At 46.1% G+C, this 16,780-nt stretch overlaps 1 protein-coding gene across 1 annotated transcript in view; it reads right to left on the bottom strand.

Moving 5' to 3' along the window:
* marveld2b (MARVEL domain containing 2b) overlaps window positions 1–16,780 on the bottom strand; it is a 55,496-nt gene that overhangs the window by 21,915 nt on the left and 16,801 nt on the right. The window contains exons 3-4 of the mRNA XM_037680634.1: window positions 10,534–10,569; window positions 10,297–10,463 (exon numbers count right to left, since the gene is read on the bottom strand). Of these exons, the coding sequence (XP_037536562.1) occupies window positions 10,297–10,463; window positions 10,534–10,569 (203 nt within the window). The remainder of the gene's footprint in view (window positions 1–10,296; window positions 10,464–10,533; window positions 10,570–16,780) is intronic.

Genomic DNA, 16,780 nt, shown 5'->3' on the forward strand with positions numbered 1-16,780 from the left:
GTGCCGACCGTTTCACGAGCCCTTTTGATAAAGAATTTCACAATACAGTTCTCAATAACATGTTCATTAGGTTTGAAAAAAAAAAATGCATTAAACATCCTGATGCATGCTCAATAATACAGGTAGAAAAATCTAAAAAAGTTAAGTCTGGTCCTCTGGACATTCAAATGTATATTGAATGTAATAAACAGCAACTGAAAGAAAACAAAGCAAGATTCTTGAAAGATGAAAGGTTAAAGTACCATACTTTCCCGTCTACAAGTCGTTACTTTTTTCACATGCTTTGAACCCCACAGATTACACAATGCTGCAGCACATTTATGGATTTTATGTTGTTTTTGACGAGTTAACGAGCTTCCTTCTACCAAAAACATTTGGCTTCATCCCACCTGGGCACTTGCATACATGTCTCTCTTGGTGGGGTGGGTCCTCGTGACTCAGTGAAACTACCTGTATAAATAAAGTTTATAAAAAAAATCTGACCAATGAAATTACCGAACAGGTCACAGTCGAGCCAATGAAACGGGAAGGGGAGGAGAGAATGGGGAGGGGGCAGGGGGAATCCATCTCCTACATCAACGTGTGGCATGGAGGCTGCACAGCTGCAGAAAGAAAAGCTTTGCAGAGAGTGGTGAAGGCTGCACAGAAGACTGTTGGAGTCAGCCTCCCCACCATCACAGACATTTACACCTCTAGATGAAGGAAGAGAGCCACCTGCATAATGAAGGCCCCCACTCACCCAGCACACACACTTTTTGCCCCACTCCCCTCAGGCAGAATGTTGAAGAGCATTAAGTGCAGAATCACTAGACTGAGGAACAACTTCTGCCCTGAGGCTGTTAAACTCGTGAATCTCTAACCAGAATTATCACTGTGAAAAAGAAAATCACTGTAATGCCACTTTGAATATTATGTGCTGTTGATTATCCATGCTGCTGATCTCATGCTGCTGATTTATTTCATGCTGCTGTATTCATTCATACTCATCTCCTCATACAGACTCAAGTTTGTGCTGCTGTTGTCACGAGTATTGTTTTTGCACTATTAAGTGTTTAGCGTATTTCTTAGTTCATATCTTAGATCTTATTTTTTTCTTATTTTTCTTTTACAATTTATACTTTTGTTGGATGGAACTGGGACCCTATGTACACAATTTCGTTTAACCACATGTACCATATGTGATGCGAATGATAAAGAACCTTGACCTTGATGTTGTGGGGCTGTCTTAGTTGACAAGCCTTTGCAACATCGTGGGGAGTGCCTCTGGATTGGCAGACTAAGGTGGTGGTTCCACTCTTCAAAAAGGGGGACCAGAGGGTGTGCTCTAATTATATAGGCATCACTCTCCTTAGCTTCCATGGTAAGGTCTATTCAGGGGTACTGCAGAAGCGAGTCCGATCATTAGTTGAACCTCAGATCCAGGAGGAACAATGCGGGTTCCGTCCTGGCCGTGGAACAAGGGACCAGCTCAGTATCCTCACTCGGATACTCGAGAGGTCATGGGAGTTTGCCCATCCAGTCTACATGTGTTTTGTGGACTTGGAGAAAGCTTTTGAACGTATTCCTCGAGGTACACTATGGGGGTGCGCCGTGAGTATGGGATTGGGAGCCCGTTACTACGGGCTGTTCGGTCCCTATACATCCATCCATCCATCTATCCATTATCTTCCGCTTATTCCGAATTCGGGTCGCGGGGGACAGAAGCTTGAGCAGGGAAGCCCAGAAATCTCGTTACTGTTGTGTAAGATGTAGGACTTCCGGTAAGATGGCGCCCGTGTACATGGCTTGCAATCCACCTGTGTTGATGGTTGATGGTGTTCGGATTATTTTTGTTTTGTTCATTTTTTATCTGTGACATTAACTCACTGCTGATGTATGACCGGGCAGCACGGTGGCGCAACTGGTAGAGCTGCTGCCTCTCAGCGAGCAGGTCCCTGGTTCAAACCCCGGTCCAGGGGCCTTTCTGGGTGGAGTTTGCATGTTCTCTACGTGCATGCGTGGGTTTTCTCCGGGTGCTCCGGTTTCCTCCCACAGTCCAAAAACATGCATGTTAGGCTGATTGGTAACTCTAAATTGTCCCTAGGTGTGAGTGAGAGAGTGAATGGTTGTTTGTCTCGTTTGTCTCTATGTGGCCCTGTGATGGACTTGCGACCCGTCCAGGGTGTACCCCGCCCCTCGCACAGTGATTGCTGGACATGGGCACCAGCGACCCCCATGACCCAAAATGGAATAAACGGGTACAGATAATGGATGGATGATGTATGACCGACAACAACTTATGGATCTTTGTTTCTCTGCCGCTGATGTTGCTTATTTGGTAAATGGTAAATGGAGCTTACTTCTATAGCGCCTTCCAGCCCCCTATGAGGGGCCCCAAGGCGCTTTACAGTACCAGCCATCCACCCATTCACACGCACATTCATACACCGGTGGCGGTAGGCTGCCATGCAAGGCGCCATCCAGTCCCACCGGGAGCAACTCGGGGTTAAGTGTCTTGCCCAGGGACACAACGGCACATGGTGTGGGAAGTCGGGATTCGAACCTCCAACCTTCCGATCAGAGGTCGGCTGCCACTACCACTGCACCACAGCCGCCCCATATTTGGAACAATATGAGCGTACCTCTGGACCCCACCCCCCCTCCCCCCTGCTGGCGGACGTGCTAACTTACCTCCACTGCGCTCCTCACCTCCCTGCCCGGAGACATCGCTTCAGACACCGGGGAAAACGTGCTGGGTGGCTGGTAAAGCTTAAAGCCCTGCGCACTGCATCTTCCTCTTCAGCTGGTGGTCATGGTTTCCATCACCAGCTTCCCACGTGCCCCGACCAGGTAAACAACGAGAGTTGTCAGCCGGTGCACAGCTCGGACCGACCCGGAGGAGCTGTTATTGAAAACCTGAGACCACTGATGCGTGCTAACTTCACCGCTGCTGGATCCACTTTGAACAGTATCCGGATGTGTTTGGTCAATGCAAGATCTGTTACCAACAAAACTTTTATCCTCAGGGACTACTTACAAGAGCACGAGTTGGACTTTTTCTGTATCACAGAGAGTTGGATGTCTCCGGGTGAGTCCAGCATCTTGACGGAATTATTGCCACCAAACTGTCTGTATTTTAATGCCCCGCGACCATAAGGCTGGCGCGGTGGTGGATTATTAACAATATTCAAACCAACTTTTGACAGTAAACAACTGCCCATCCCAGCTTCCCGTGCCAGCTTTGAGCGGAGCGCCTTTGAACTCTGCCATTCGCCTCCGACGTTATTTGCACTCGTCTACCGCCCACCTCAGTCTAAGGATTTCATAAATGAGTTTTCAGATTTCTTGGCTGAAATCACACCAAAATATGATCATGTTTTCATTATTGGGGACTTTAATTTGCACGTGTGCTGTCAGGAGAAGCCCTTGGTTAAGGACTTTTTAGATTTATTGGACTCATTTAATCTAACGCAGCATGTAAACGGTCCCACCCAAGAGCGCGGACATACACTGGACCTTGTTTTAACACGTGTTTAACACGTGATTACTAACATCTAATGTTAGTAATCTTGAAATTGGTGATAATGTTTTTTCAGACCACATGCCAGTCCAGTTTGAGTTCACCCTCCCCATCTATCTCCTAAGCCGTGCATTCCTGCTTTTAGTAGCCAGACCATTAACCATTTCACTGCCGCACATTTCACAGATGTTTATAACTCTGAAATGATAATTCAGCCCCCGGTGTTTCTCACTACTGCGGAGAAGCTGACATCCCAGTTCAACTCTGTCTGCTTAAAAACTCTGGATCATGTTGCGCCTGTTAAAACCAAAAAATCAAAACTCAGAGCAGAACCTTGGCTGAGTGACGTCACCAAGGCCGTTAGGCAGCAATGTAGGAGGGTGGAGCGAAAGTGGAGGCAAGACAGACTGCAGGTCTCTTTTCAAATACTTGAAGAGAGTTGGCGCCTTTATCAGAAAACAGTGAAAGCTGCTAAATCCAAATACTTCTCTGATATAACTACCTCAAACTCTCGCAACCCACGAATCCTCTTCTCCACCCTAAACTCTGTTCTCCACCTCACTGAACCATCACCTCTGGAAGCCTCGACTGAGCTGTGCGACAACAACTTACATTTCTTTTTGGAAAAAATTGCAACCACCCGGGCTCTCATTTCCCCTCCAACTCATGACCCATCCATCCCACCTCAATCTGTAGCTCTATTTGACCATTTTGAACCCATCACTATCTTCTCTAGAGCAGCTCATCTGCAGCTTGAAACATTCTGGTTCCCCCTTTGATGTGGTCCCCCCTCGACTACTAAAAGAAGTTTTTCCTACTCTAGGTCCGTCCATTCTTACTATAGTAAACAGTAGTTTATCCATTGGCGTGGTGCCAAAATCCTTTAAACATGCTGCTGTCCAACGTCTCCTGAAAAAAACAAACCTTGACCCCTCAGTCGTGTCCAACTTCCGACCTGTCTCCAAACTCCCATTTGTTTCAAAACTACTGGAGAAAATAGTCGAGTCCAAGTTGAAGTGCTTCCTTGAGGGTCACGCCATCTTAGAGCTATTCCAATCTGGCTTTAATCCTCTCCATAGCACTGAAACTGCCCTGCTGAAGGTCTTTAATGACATTTTCTTAACCACTGATATTGGTGATTCTGTGCTGCTTGTACTGTTGGACCTCACAGCCGACTTTGACACCATCGACCATGAGATCCTCATTGCTAGGTTAGAGCAGTGGGTGGGCATCACAGGGTCAGCCCTCAATTGGTTCAGATCTTACCTCACTGACAGATCCTTTTGTGTCTCCATCAAGGATTTTAGTTCTGCATCGGCAAAGCTTAAATGGAGGGTTCCGCAGGGGTCCATCCTGGGCCCCTCCTATTCTCTTTATACCTGCTGCCGCTTGGTGCTATTTTCCGGAAACACAACATGCCCTTCCACTTCTATGCCGATGACTGTCCCAATTTACTTCCCCCTAAGACACAATGGCACATGCTCTATTCAACCTCTGCTCAACTGCCTGGCTGACATCAGGGACTGGATGGCTTTAAATTTCTTAAGTTTCAATGAAAAGAAGTCTGGTCATGTTGTTCCCTCCCAATGACACAATCACAAACCACTGCATCAACCTCTCCGCTCTAACCCTGTCAGAAAAACAATCACTAATCTGGGAATGATAATGGACCCTTCCATGAAACTTAACAATCATGTAAACATGATTGTTAAATCATGTTTCTTCCAACTGAGGCGGCTGTCTAAACTGAAGCCCATATTGTCCAAAAAGAACCTGGAGACAGTAATACATGCATTCATTACATCTAGGCTAGATTACTGCAATTCACTCCTGTTTGGTATCAGTCAGACCTCTATAGCACGACTACAACTTGTCCAGAATGCAGCAGCCCGATTTTTAACCAGTACAGACAAAAGAGAGCACATCACTCCAGTTTTGGCCTCACAGCACTGGTTACCAGTTCATCTTCGAATCCAGTTCAAAATACTCATGTATGTCTACAAATCACTTTATATTCTGATTTACTTCATTTTGTATTTTGCTTTGTGTGTTACCTGTTGTTCTGTCTGTACAGCACTTTGGTTGGCCTTGTCACTGTTTTAAGTGCTCTATAAATAAAATGGTATGGTATCTCTTTCCACAGCCACCCCTTCACCTCTTCTGGGATGATTCCAAGACCAATCGAGAGACATAGTCTCTCCAGCATGTCCTGGGTCTTCCCTGGGGTCTCCTCCCAGTCGGACATGCCCAAAAAAACTCCCTAGGGAGGCATCCAGGGGGCATCCTTACCAGATGCACAAACCACCTCAACTGGCTCCTCTCGATGTGGAGGAGCAGCTGTTCAACTCTGAGTTCTATTTCGTATAGGCTTCGCCCTTTAAGGCTGTCGATGGTGGGTTTTTCCCTAGGCACTCAGCACTGCACTGAAAAACTTTAGTCCACGCCCACCTGCTGTGTGTGGGCCTAACCCCCGGTCCGTATAAATTACGGTGAGACCGGGTAATCGGCTCCCATTTTTTCTTCAGCCAGCTAGCTAGCACTGTCAGAAGAACGAAGAAGGAAAAGTTGTCAAGCTTTGACTGGCACAACCTTTGCTAAGGATGCCTGGGTTTCCGCCATGCCAACCTCCTGCCGTCCCGGTGAGCTCTTCCTCCCCGAGGAGAAGCAGACGAGCAGCCTTGTTCAAGGTAAGTGCAGAGGAGTGCTTATTCGTGGCGGGCCGCTACCCGCTGGACGATGCCACCGCCTTTTCTAATGTTTTTTTTTTCTCAAGGTGAATCGGATGATTCCCTCGAAAAAGGCGTCGTTGGCAGCAGCTCCGCTGAGTGTTTTTTCTGTGGCGGGACGCTATGTGTGGGACGACGCCACCATCTTCTTTGACGCAGAGTCACGCAGTGTATTGAATGATTCTTCCGAGAAAGGCGAAGTGGAGCTGCCCCTTCCCTCCTGTAGAGCTGAGTGACAGAAGACGAGTGACCGAGCCGATTCTCAGCCACCTCGGACCTTCCCACATCGGCGACCACACCGCTCCCAGCCGTCGGCACCCTCCTCTCGGAGCTGCCTGGCATAATCCAGGAGGATGTTAACACAAGGAACTTTCTGTCCCTCGCCTCCCTCCGCCCTGATCGGATGATCTGGCAGCAAGGTTGGCTCCACTCCGACTCGTCGCCCTGACCCCATCTGGCCTCGCTGTCCAGCTGTGACGTTACACTGAAATGAGGCAGCAGCTGGACCGGCAAGCTGAAGACATTCATCTCCACCTTCGCCTCCATCTCCATCCCCCCGATGATCTTTCTCGGATTTTGGAGCAAGTTAGGCCGAGCAGCAGTGGATCTGTCTGCCACACGGGAGAACGCAGAGTGCCAATTATGGTTCTCAATGAGTCCACGAGACGACCCACCATTAGGAGTGGATGCCTTCACTCACAGCCCGTGGCCAAAATTGCTCCTTTATGCGTTTCCTCTAGTCCTGCCAATATCACGGACCCTGGACCGGGTCCAGAAGGAAGTACCGTCAGTCATCCTCGTAGCTGCTGAACGCATATGCGCTACGTGGTTCCTGAATCTGCAGCGACCGATATAGGGTAGGTTGTGGAAACTGCTGTGGGGGGTGCTCTCCTCCAGGCAGTAAAAGCGATCAGGATTTACCCCAAAATAGGTCAGCATCTTTGGGTCTGTCCGCTGAACAGATCCGTTTAGAAAAGATGGGCCTCCCACAGGATGTGGTGCGCACATTTAGGGCGCACGAGCTGCTTCCACCACAACGCTGTACACATCAAGTGGACAGTTTTTTCAGCGCTGTTGAGCAGAGAAAGGTGTAGAGGCCATCTCATGTCCACTAGGTGGCATGCTGTCCTTTCTGTAGCAGCTGATAGACAAAGATCTAGCGTTCAGCACAATTAAAACTTATGCTGCAGCTATTTCTTCCTGTCACAAGGGCTTCGGTGACAAAACAGTTCTTAATCACGCGTTGATGAAGCTTTTCCTGATAGGTGTACGGAGACACAGACCGGTGTCACGTCCACTAGCTTCACAGTGAGACCTAATGATGGTCCTGCACGCTCTGATCAAAGCTCCATCTGAGTTTTTAGATCCGGTTTTGTGTGTTTTCTCGGGCTGTGGTGATTTAAACCCTGTTGGTGTACACCAGCTCGCTTGTGTGGAGGATGTGTGAGAAAAAGCTGCTGTGAGATCGTACGAACTGACAGTCAGGCTAAAATCATACACTTTAATTCCTGAATGTTTAAGTTTTATTCCAAAAACTCAAACCATCATTATGCACACACACATCCTCCTCAATGAATCTTTTTTAAATCTTCTCCCCCGTGAGCCCTGCGGCTTGTCGGGATGAGGAGGGCTGTTCTCTGACGGGAGGGGCTGGCGGTGGAATGGAGCGAGAAGACGCTGTTGCAGCTGTGGCGTGTCTCTGCTGTCTCGGCCACGACACTCTCTCCACTCCCTCCTCTCTCCAGGGGGGCGAGAGGAGGGGTGCAGCTTGATCAGATGGTGCACAGTCTCCGACACCTCCTCCAGCTTGAAAATTGGCTCCGAACAGCACGTCCGTCGTGATGGGGCCTTCCAGCGAGTCCATCTGCAGCTTCTCTGACAGGGAGGGTGAGTGACAAGCCAGGTGGACCTCTGAACCATTGTCATCCAGGCTGCGATGCGAGACAGGCAGACAGCAGATGAGGCACACGGGTTGAGGGTGGCGTCAGATGCCTGCAGAGGGAGCTCTTCGTCTCTTCAGGCAGGTCTGTCCCTCCGGCCTCTGAGATGCTGTACGTCAGTGACCGCCTAGAACGCATACTGGTGAGCTTGGTTGGAGAGTGACGTCACCGTCTGGCCATGCCTCCCCGGAGGCGCAGGACGCTGGTCCAACCTGGACATCTTTGCTCCGAGAGCCTCCGCCAGGCTTGGCTCCAGGGGGGCACCGAGGGAATTTTTGCTCAGTAAAACCCCTCCACTCTGGTGATGGGCACGAATGTGGAAACCGGCGCTCTCAGTCTACCAGGTCCGGCTGCAGCCTCGTTCCAGTAGGACGTCACTGCTGTGAAAACGAGGCCAGATGGGATCAGGACGGCGAGCCGGGATGGAGCCAAAAAAAAACCTTCCCACTAGATCATCCGATCTGGGCGGGGGAAGGAGAGGGACGGAAAAAAGTCCCTTCATGTCAGCCGCCTCCTGGATTATGCCGAGCAGCTCCGAGAGGAGGGCACCGACAGCTGGGAGCGGTGTGGTCGCCGATGCAAAAAGGCCTGGGGGAAGGGGGGGGGGAGCATTCACTCAGTCCCCCTCGTTCCGACACTATGCTCTCCAGAAGGGAGTGAGCAGTGGGGGGCAGCTGCTGATGTCGCCTGTCCCGGAGGAACCATCCGATTTGCTCCGAGAGTCGGCATTAAAAGGAAAAAAGGGTCGATGGCGTCGTCTAGCGTGTAGCGACCTGCCACTGATAAATATTCCTCGGTACTTACCTTGAAACAAGGCTGCTTGTCTGCTTCTCCTCGGGGAGGTTGGCGTGGCGGGACCCCAGGCAGCCTTAACAAAGGTTGTGCCGGTCAAGCTGGACAACTTCCCTTCCTCGTTCTTCTGACAGTGCTACTAGCTAGATGAAGAAAAATGTGAGTCGATTACCTGCTCTTAACGTAATTTATACGGACCGGGTGGGGCCCACACAACAGGTGGGCGTGGACTAATTTTTTCAGTGCGATGCTTTGCATGATGGGATAAACCCACCAGCGACAGCTCTTAAAGGGCGAAGCCTATGCGAAATAGAACACACATATTCATACAGCACTCTACTACATTCATACAGCACTCTACTACACACACATTATACATCACTGTACAACACACACACACATTATACAGCACTCTACTACACAAACATTCATGCAGCTCTGTACTACATACATTCAAACAGCACTCTACTTACACACACACATTCATACAGCACTCTACTACACACACACATTCATACAGCACTCTACTAAACACACATTCATACAGTACTCTACTACACACACATTATACAGCACTCTAATAGACACACATTCATACATCTCTCCACTACACACACATTCATACAGCACTACTATACACACATTCATACAGTACTCTACTACACACACACACAATACAGCACTCTACTACACACACACACACATTATGCAGCATTCTACTAAAAACACACATTCATACAGCTCTCTACTGCACACACATTCATACAGCTCTCTGCTAGACACACATTCATACAGCACTCTACTACACACACATTCATAAAGCACTCTACTATACACACATTCACTCTACTACATCTCTACAAAGATAATTTGAATCTGTAGAGATTAAGCAGTGCTTTAGATCGCATTCATCTGATGGGTCACACATAAGAGGCAATGAGGGGTTCAGTGTCTCGCTTAGGGACACTTCAGCATGTGCCTGCTGGTAGAATCGAGCCTGTAACTCTCACATTGAGGACGACTGCTCTAACCACTCACCCACAGCTGCTGATTAAGTATCAGATTGATGAGGGGAATTAGATGGCTCATGACTGAAGGACAACAGACTTCAAAAAGACAGTGGAGGGCTGGAGCTCCAGCTTGTCTTTCTGTTTTGGAAAATGAACCAATGAGGCCTTATCTTCAGTAATGAGGGTGTTGCTTTGGTCTCTTATGGTGTAGAAAGATCTGAGCTTAAAGCTCTTGTTTTGGTGATCTATCTACTTTCACAGACAACCTGTTCAACTGGTTTCTCATAGACACACCGTTATGAGTATTTGGCAAGAAAAGTCTTACTTACGCAACATAGTCAGCAATGACAACAGGTTTGGGGATGTGTCCTGCTGGAATGTGGCCTCTGAGTATTTCTGGTTCAGCTGTGATCAGAGGAGTGTTTGAAGCATTCATGATATCTGGCTGAATGGTGGGGAGGGGAGTCTGCTCCGATATCCGAGAACCTCCATCCAGCTGCCACAGACACGAACACTTTTAACATGACCTATACTAAATTTTAGAAACACAAACTGTTCATACTTACAACAGACAAGGGTATGGATGAGCCAATGGTGTTCATCTGGAGGAGTAAAAAAAAACAACAAAACAAAAAAAATTAGATAAATATGTTAATTACATTGAATTTTAGTTTGAATAATTATTTTTACATTTTATTATTCGTACTGAGTGGAGACAGGTAATCATCACAAGCACTGGCATCAGAAGCATTTATGATGTGGGGGGGGGACAGAGCTGTTGGTGGGGGGTCTGGGGGTCCTCCCCAGAAAATTTTGAATAAAGTACATGCCATTTCCTGCATTCTGGTGTATTTTAACGGGATGTTAAACTTCTACGTTTACCTAAACATTTGATTCAATAACTATTTTAGAGAACTGACTTCAGAGTAAGTGGAAGATGGATGGATGGATGGATGGATGGGTAAATCAGTTATTTTCTTCTTTAAATTAACAACAACTTCAGACTTTTATATTGAAAATAACAAATACAAAGAAGAAACATATGTGCTCTCAGTTGTGACAGTATGTGATTTATGTGTTGTATTCTTAAAGACATTTGAAGTGTGCTGTGGATGGAAGATAAGAGCAGCCAATGAGATGTCTGACATGTGATGTGCATGTGTGAATAAACAGTGCTGTGCCTCAGAGATGGACGTCAAAGCTGCAGTTGCAGTACATCTGATGACACCTATATCGTTACTTGTCCGTCATGTACAGTATGGAAAATAAGTATTTGAACACCCTGCGACTTTGCAAGTTCTCCCACTTAGAAATCATGGCGGGGTCTGAAATTTTCATCTTAGGTGAATGTCCACTGTGCGAGACAGAATCTAAAAAAAAATCTGGAAATCACAATGTATGATTTTTAATAATGTTACTGGTGCAAGTATTTGAACACCTGCCAATCAGCAACAATTCTGGCCCTCAAAGACCTGTTAGTCCGCCTCTAAAAAGTCCTCCTCCACTTCACTTATTATTCTAAATTAGAAGCAAATGTTTGAGGTGGTTAGCTGCATAAACACCTGTCCACCTCACACAATCAGTAAGACTCCAACTACTAACATGGCAAAGACCAAAGAGCTGTCCAAAGACACCAGAGACAAAATTGTAGACCTCCACAAGGCTGGAAAGGTCTATGGGGTATTTGCCAAGCAACTTGGTGAAAAAAGACCAACTGTTGGAGCAGTTATTAGAAAATGGAAGAAGCTAAACATGACTGTCAATCTCCCTCGGACTAAGGTTCCATGCAAGATCTCACCTCGTGGCGTATCAATGATCCTAAGAAAGGTGAGGAATCAGCCCAGAATTACACAGGAGTAGCTGGTCCATGACCTGAAGAGAGCTGGCACCACCAAGGTTACTGTGGGTAATACACTAAGACGTCATAGTTTCAAATCATGTATGGCACGGAAGGTTCCCCTGCTTAAATCAGCGCACGTCCAGGCCCATCTTGAGTTTGCCCATAACCATTTGGATGATCCAGAGGATTCATGGGAGAAAGTTCTGTGGTCAGATGAGACCAAAATAGAACTTTTTGGTATTAATTCCACTCACCGTGTTTGGAGGATGAAGAATGATGAGTACCATCCCAAAAACATCATCCCTACTGTGAAGCATGGGGGTGGAAGCATCATGCTTTGGGGGTGTTCTTCTGCACATGGGACAGGATGAGTGCACTATATTAAGGAGAGGATGACCGGGGCCATTTATTGCGAGATTTTGGGGAACAACCTCCTTCCTTCAGTTACAGCATTGAAGATGGGTCATGGCTGGGTCTTCCAACATGAAAATGACCCGAAGCACGCAGCCAGGAGAACCAAGGAGTGGCTTCGTAAGAAGCATATCAAGGTTCTGGAGTGGCCTAGCTAGTCTCCAGACCTAAACCCTATAGAAAATCTTTGGAGGGAGCTCAAACTCCGTGTTTCTCAGCGACAGCCCAGAAACCTGCTGATCTAGAGAAGATCTGTGGAGGAATGGACCAAAATCTCTGCTGCAGTGAACCTGGTGAAAAACTACAGGAAACCTTTGACCTCTGTAACTGCAAACAAAGACTACTGTACCAAATATTAACATTGATTTTCACAGGTGTTCAAATACTTATTTGCAGCAGTCACACACAAATAAATTATTTTTTAAAAATCATACATTGTGATTTGCGGATTTTTTTATTTTTAGTTTATGTCTCTCACAGTGGACATGCACCTAAGATGAACATTTTAGACATCTCCATGTTTTCTAAGTGGGAGAACTTGCAAAATCACAGGGTGTTCAAATACTTATTTTCCTCACTGTTAATTGTTGCAGTAAAAAAACACCAAGACAAATCTCTGTGAAACCAAGTCCTGGTCAGGTCATGCTAAGAGTCTAAAGTTCATCCATGCATCCATCCACCATCTTCCTCTTGTTCTGGACTCAGGTCTCGGGGCAGCAGCTTGAGCAGGGAGGTCCAGCCATCTCTTTCCACAGCCACCTCTTCCATCTTGCCTGTGAGGACACCAAAATGTTTCCAGGCCAACCGAGAGACGTAGTCTCTCCAGCATGTCCTAGGTCTCCTCCCATTGGGACATGCCCGAAGCACATCCCTAGGGAGGCGTCCAGGGAGCATCCTTACCAGATACTCAAACCACCTCAACTGGCTCCTCTCGATGTGGAGGAGCAGCGGTTCTACTCCGAGTCTCTCCTGATAACTGAACTTCTCACTGTCTCTAAAGGAGAGTCCAGCTACCCTGCAGAGGAAACTCATTTCAACCTCCTGTATCCACAATCTCATTCTTTCTGTCACTACTCAGAGTTCATGACATTGGAGAAGGTAGGAATGTAGACTGACCAGTAAACAGAGAGCTTTGCCTTACAGCTCAGCTCTCTCTTCACCACATTAGACCAGAACAGAGTCTGTAATACTGCAGATTAGGGCATTAACAGAGTACTCGAGTAATCTACACATTGATTGCTAGGACATCTATCAAGGTTAAAAATGTTACGTCGAGTATCCCTAGTGACGTCATATTATGTGACCACCGTATGACCGTAGGGGGCGGTGTTGCACTGCTGTAGGTCACAGAGTATGGTGTAACACCGGGTCCAATCCACAGAACCAGTTTCGGTTTAAGTTTCGTTTTTGACGTGCTGCATGTTTCTTCACGTTTGCAGTTTAATAATAATAACTAATAGTTTATAGTTTTTCCTGTGACTTATTTGCTGTATGATAAATGGTAGGAGCATAATATACGCTCCCAATGTTTTGTTGGTCATTTTTTGTAAATAATTACCTTTTTTTGTGGTTTTATTTATTTATTTATTTTTGTATCTTGAGATCTATGACATCATCAAATACTCGAGTTCTACTCGGGTTTTATTATGTTAATGTCGAGTTTAAAAATTATATATTCATTCAACCCCTACTGCAGATGCTGCACCAGTCCATCTGTCAATCTCACACTCCATTCTTCCCTCACTAGTGAACAAAACCTTGAGATTACTTGAACTCCTCCACTTGAGGCAGAACCTCACCCTCGACCTGAAGAGATCAATCCACCCTTTTCCTACTGAGGACCATGGCCTCAGATTTTCAGGTGCTGATTCTCATCCAAAGTCCAAAGAGTCCAAAGCTATCAAATAAAAATTGTCCACCTATTTACCACTGAAAGAAAAGTCACAATGTAAATGGTGTTCAGTGGGAGTGTGCATTCTGCAATCAGCAGCATGAGCAAATGAGCCTCCGACAGATGAACTATTGACTACTTTTCAACAGAGATAAACGTAATTGTGACATGTGGGAGACAAAACATTTGGACCACCTTTGGCTACAAGGACCAAAAGAGACCAAATACAAAGAGCAAGAAGTTGGTGGAAGACAACCTTAAAAAGGAGGATGTGCACATGAAGTTAGTCCAGTTCCTTGATGATAAAAATATTTTGCTGGTCAGGTGACAAGTGGCTGATATTGGAAGAAAAGTGCTGAAAAATCAAAGTTCATCCTCAGTTATCCAGGTAAAAAAAAAACAACAACGTTAAGTCAGGTCCTCTGGACAGATTCTTTGCATGGAAATGTTTCGTCTTTCATCCAAAAGATCTCATCAATCCGAGGAGCCACAACAAACTTGTCTTTTAAACAGCACACACACATAGTAGGCCAACCTGTTTGATGGTGATAAGATGATTTCTGGAATCCACCCTCTCCCCTGTTGACTCGTCTGAGGCAGCCATGGCCAAAGTGGTTCAAAACATCAAAGTTCATGCTCAGTAATCCAGGTAAAAAATCCAACATCAAGTCAGGTCCTCTGGATGGTTTCTTTGTGTTGAAATGTTTTGTCTTTCATCCAAAAGACTTAATTTGTTTCATTGTTTGAAGAATTCTTTTGGATGAAAACGAAATGTTTCAACACAAAGAAATCGTCCAGAGGACCTGACAACTTTGTTGAAAAAGTGCTGAAAGTTTTGAGTAAGTATTATGCAAGCAAGGGAAATCCTTGTGTCATTAGCATGTAAACTGAGCTAATTTCAGAAATCCAGCGGTGAAAGTGTAATGAACTGTGTTTAACAGTGGAGGCGACATTACAGCATAAGGAGTCGTAAGGTGATGGTTTACTTGTCGCTTTCATTTTGAAAGTACTTTCATAGTCAGTTAACCAAAGTGAAAATGCAAGACTGATTTTAAGTTTAAAACTAAGTAGCAAACCTATGAAGACACTGAGAAAATGTGCGTAGTTAACAACAATGTCACAAGACATATGTAGTGGAGCAAGAGGAATGCTCCGGCTAGTGCACATGACCATGGAGCCGAGGAGCCGACGGTACAGTTGATGTGCTACAGATGTGGACAACAAGGCACAAAGATGAAGCCGGTCACTGCAAGCAATGATATAGTTTCTACAAAACAACACACATCAGGACATGCAGACAGAAACCCAAATGATGACAAAAATAGCAAGATGTTTGCTTCACCCGCCCCCAATAAAAAAAAAAATCTGTAATAATAATAATAATAATAATGTCATCACAATGTCAGCACTGTATGTTTCCATACAATGGCGAAATTAGTCTCTGCATTTAACCCATCCACCACCAGGTGGTGCAGTGGGCAGCTATTGAAAGCGCCCGGGGGACATTTTGGGGATGAGACGTGCTGCCCAGAGACGCCACGTGATGTGCAGTGACTGGGGATCGAACCTGGGACTTTCGGGTCCCAAGCCGGCTGCCCTGCCTCTACACCATCTCGGCCCCCGTACAAAGACCAGAAGAGCCAGACAGGCAGCGGTAACAACTAAAAGCCTAACGGTTGACACAAGTGTAGCTTCAAGCATTGTCGGTGATTTGGCAAAGTTCAAGACGTTTGACGACACCCTCCACCCTAAGACGCACCGTGCTGAGCTGAGTGATGGCACAAGATGCAACGAGGTAGCAAAGTGACAAGGATGTGCAAAGGCAATGTCACAAGACGGTGCTAAAGCAGGCTCTGCATCCCTTCAGCATCCCTGCCACTAATGGAGCTGCTGTGATCATTACACAGAGGAGACATCCTGAGTCACATAAACAAACATAATTCTACATCTATTTGTGATATTTATCAACTGTGTGATGAAGATGTAAATGTTCTTGTGTGAACTTGGCATAGGCATTTTGGGTCATTTATGAAGGCATTCAAAAACTACACAGTGTTGTTCATGGCATGACTATAGGGGTAAAATAGATTGTCTAGAGACCCCCGCACCCCCCCCCCCCCCAAAAAAAAAAAAAAACAGCTGGTGAAAATATCACCAATTGTTGGTTGTTGGACTGTCTATCACAAAATGTGATCATACAAGCAGCATCTGTATAATCTAGAAAGTTCCTGGAGAAACTTTGATGGGGACTGTCACGTTGCAGCCATTTGAAATTTTTGATTTGATGGTTCTATGTGTTGGGGTTCATTCTCAGCTCCCACTATATAAAATTTTAGCTCAATATGGAAAAAAATCAATGAGTTATAGTAATTTTTTAAGCTATGGTAGCCATCGTGGATTTTTGATTTGGATCCAGTATTTATTGTGCATTGCTCTCAGCTACCACCACACCAAATTTCAGCTTAATATCTCTAAAAATGGTTGATTTATAGTAATTTTTCTTTTTAGCTCAGGCAGTCCTCGAGGTTCAGTGTGATTTATCTGTATAAACATAGGCGTTGCAACCATTATATGTGAAGGGGACATGTCTCCCCCCCCCCCCCCCCCCCCCCCACCTCCAACACGTATGCCGTCTTCTGCTCGAACAACGTCAGCCACCAAACCACACTGA

This window comes from Nematolebias whitei, chromosome 8 (assembly GCF_014905685.2).
Source record: "Nematolebias whitei isolate Nwh7 chromosome 8, NemWhi1, whole genome shotgun sequence".
NCBI classification, from domain to species: Eukaryota; Metazoa; Chordata; class Actinopteri; order Cyprinodontiformes; family Rivulidae; genus Nematolebias; species Nematolebias whitei.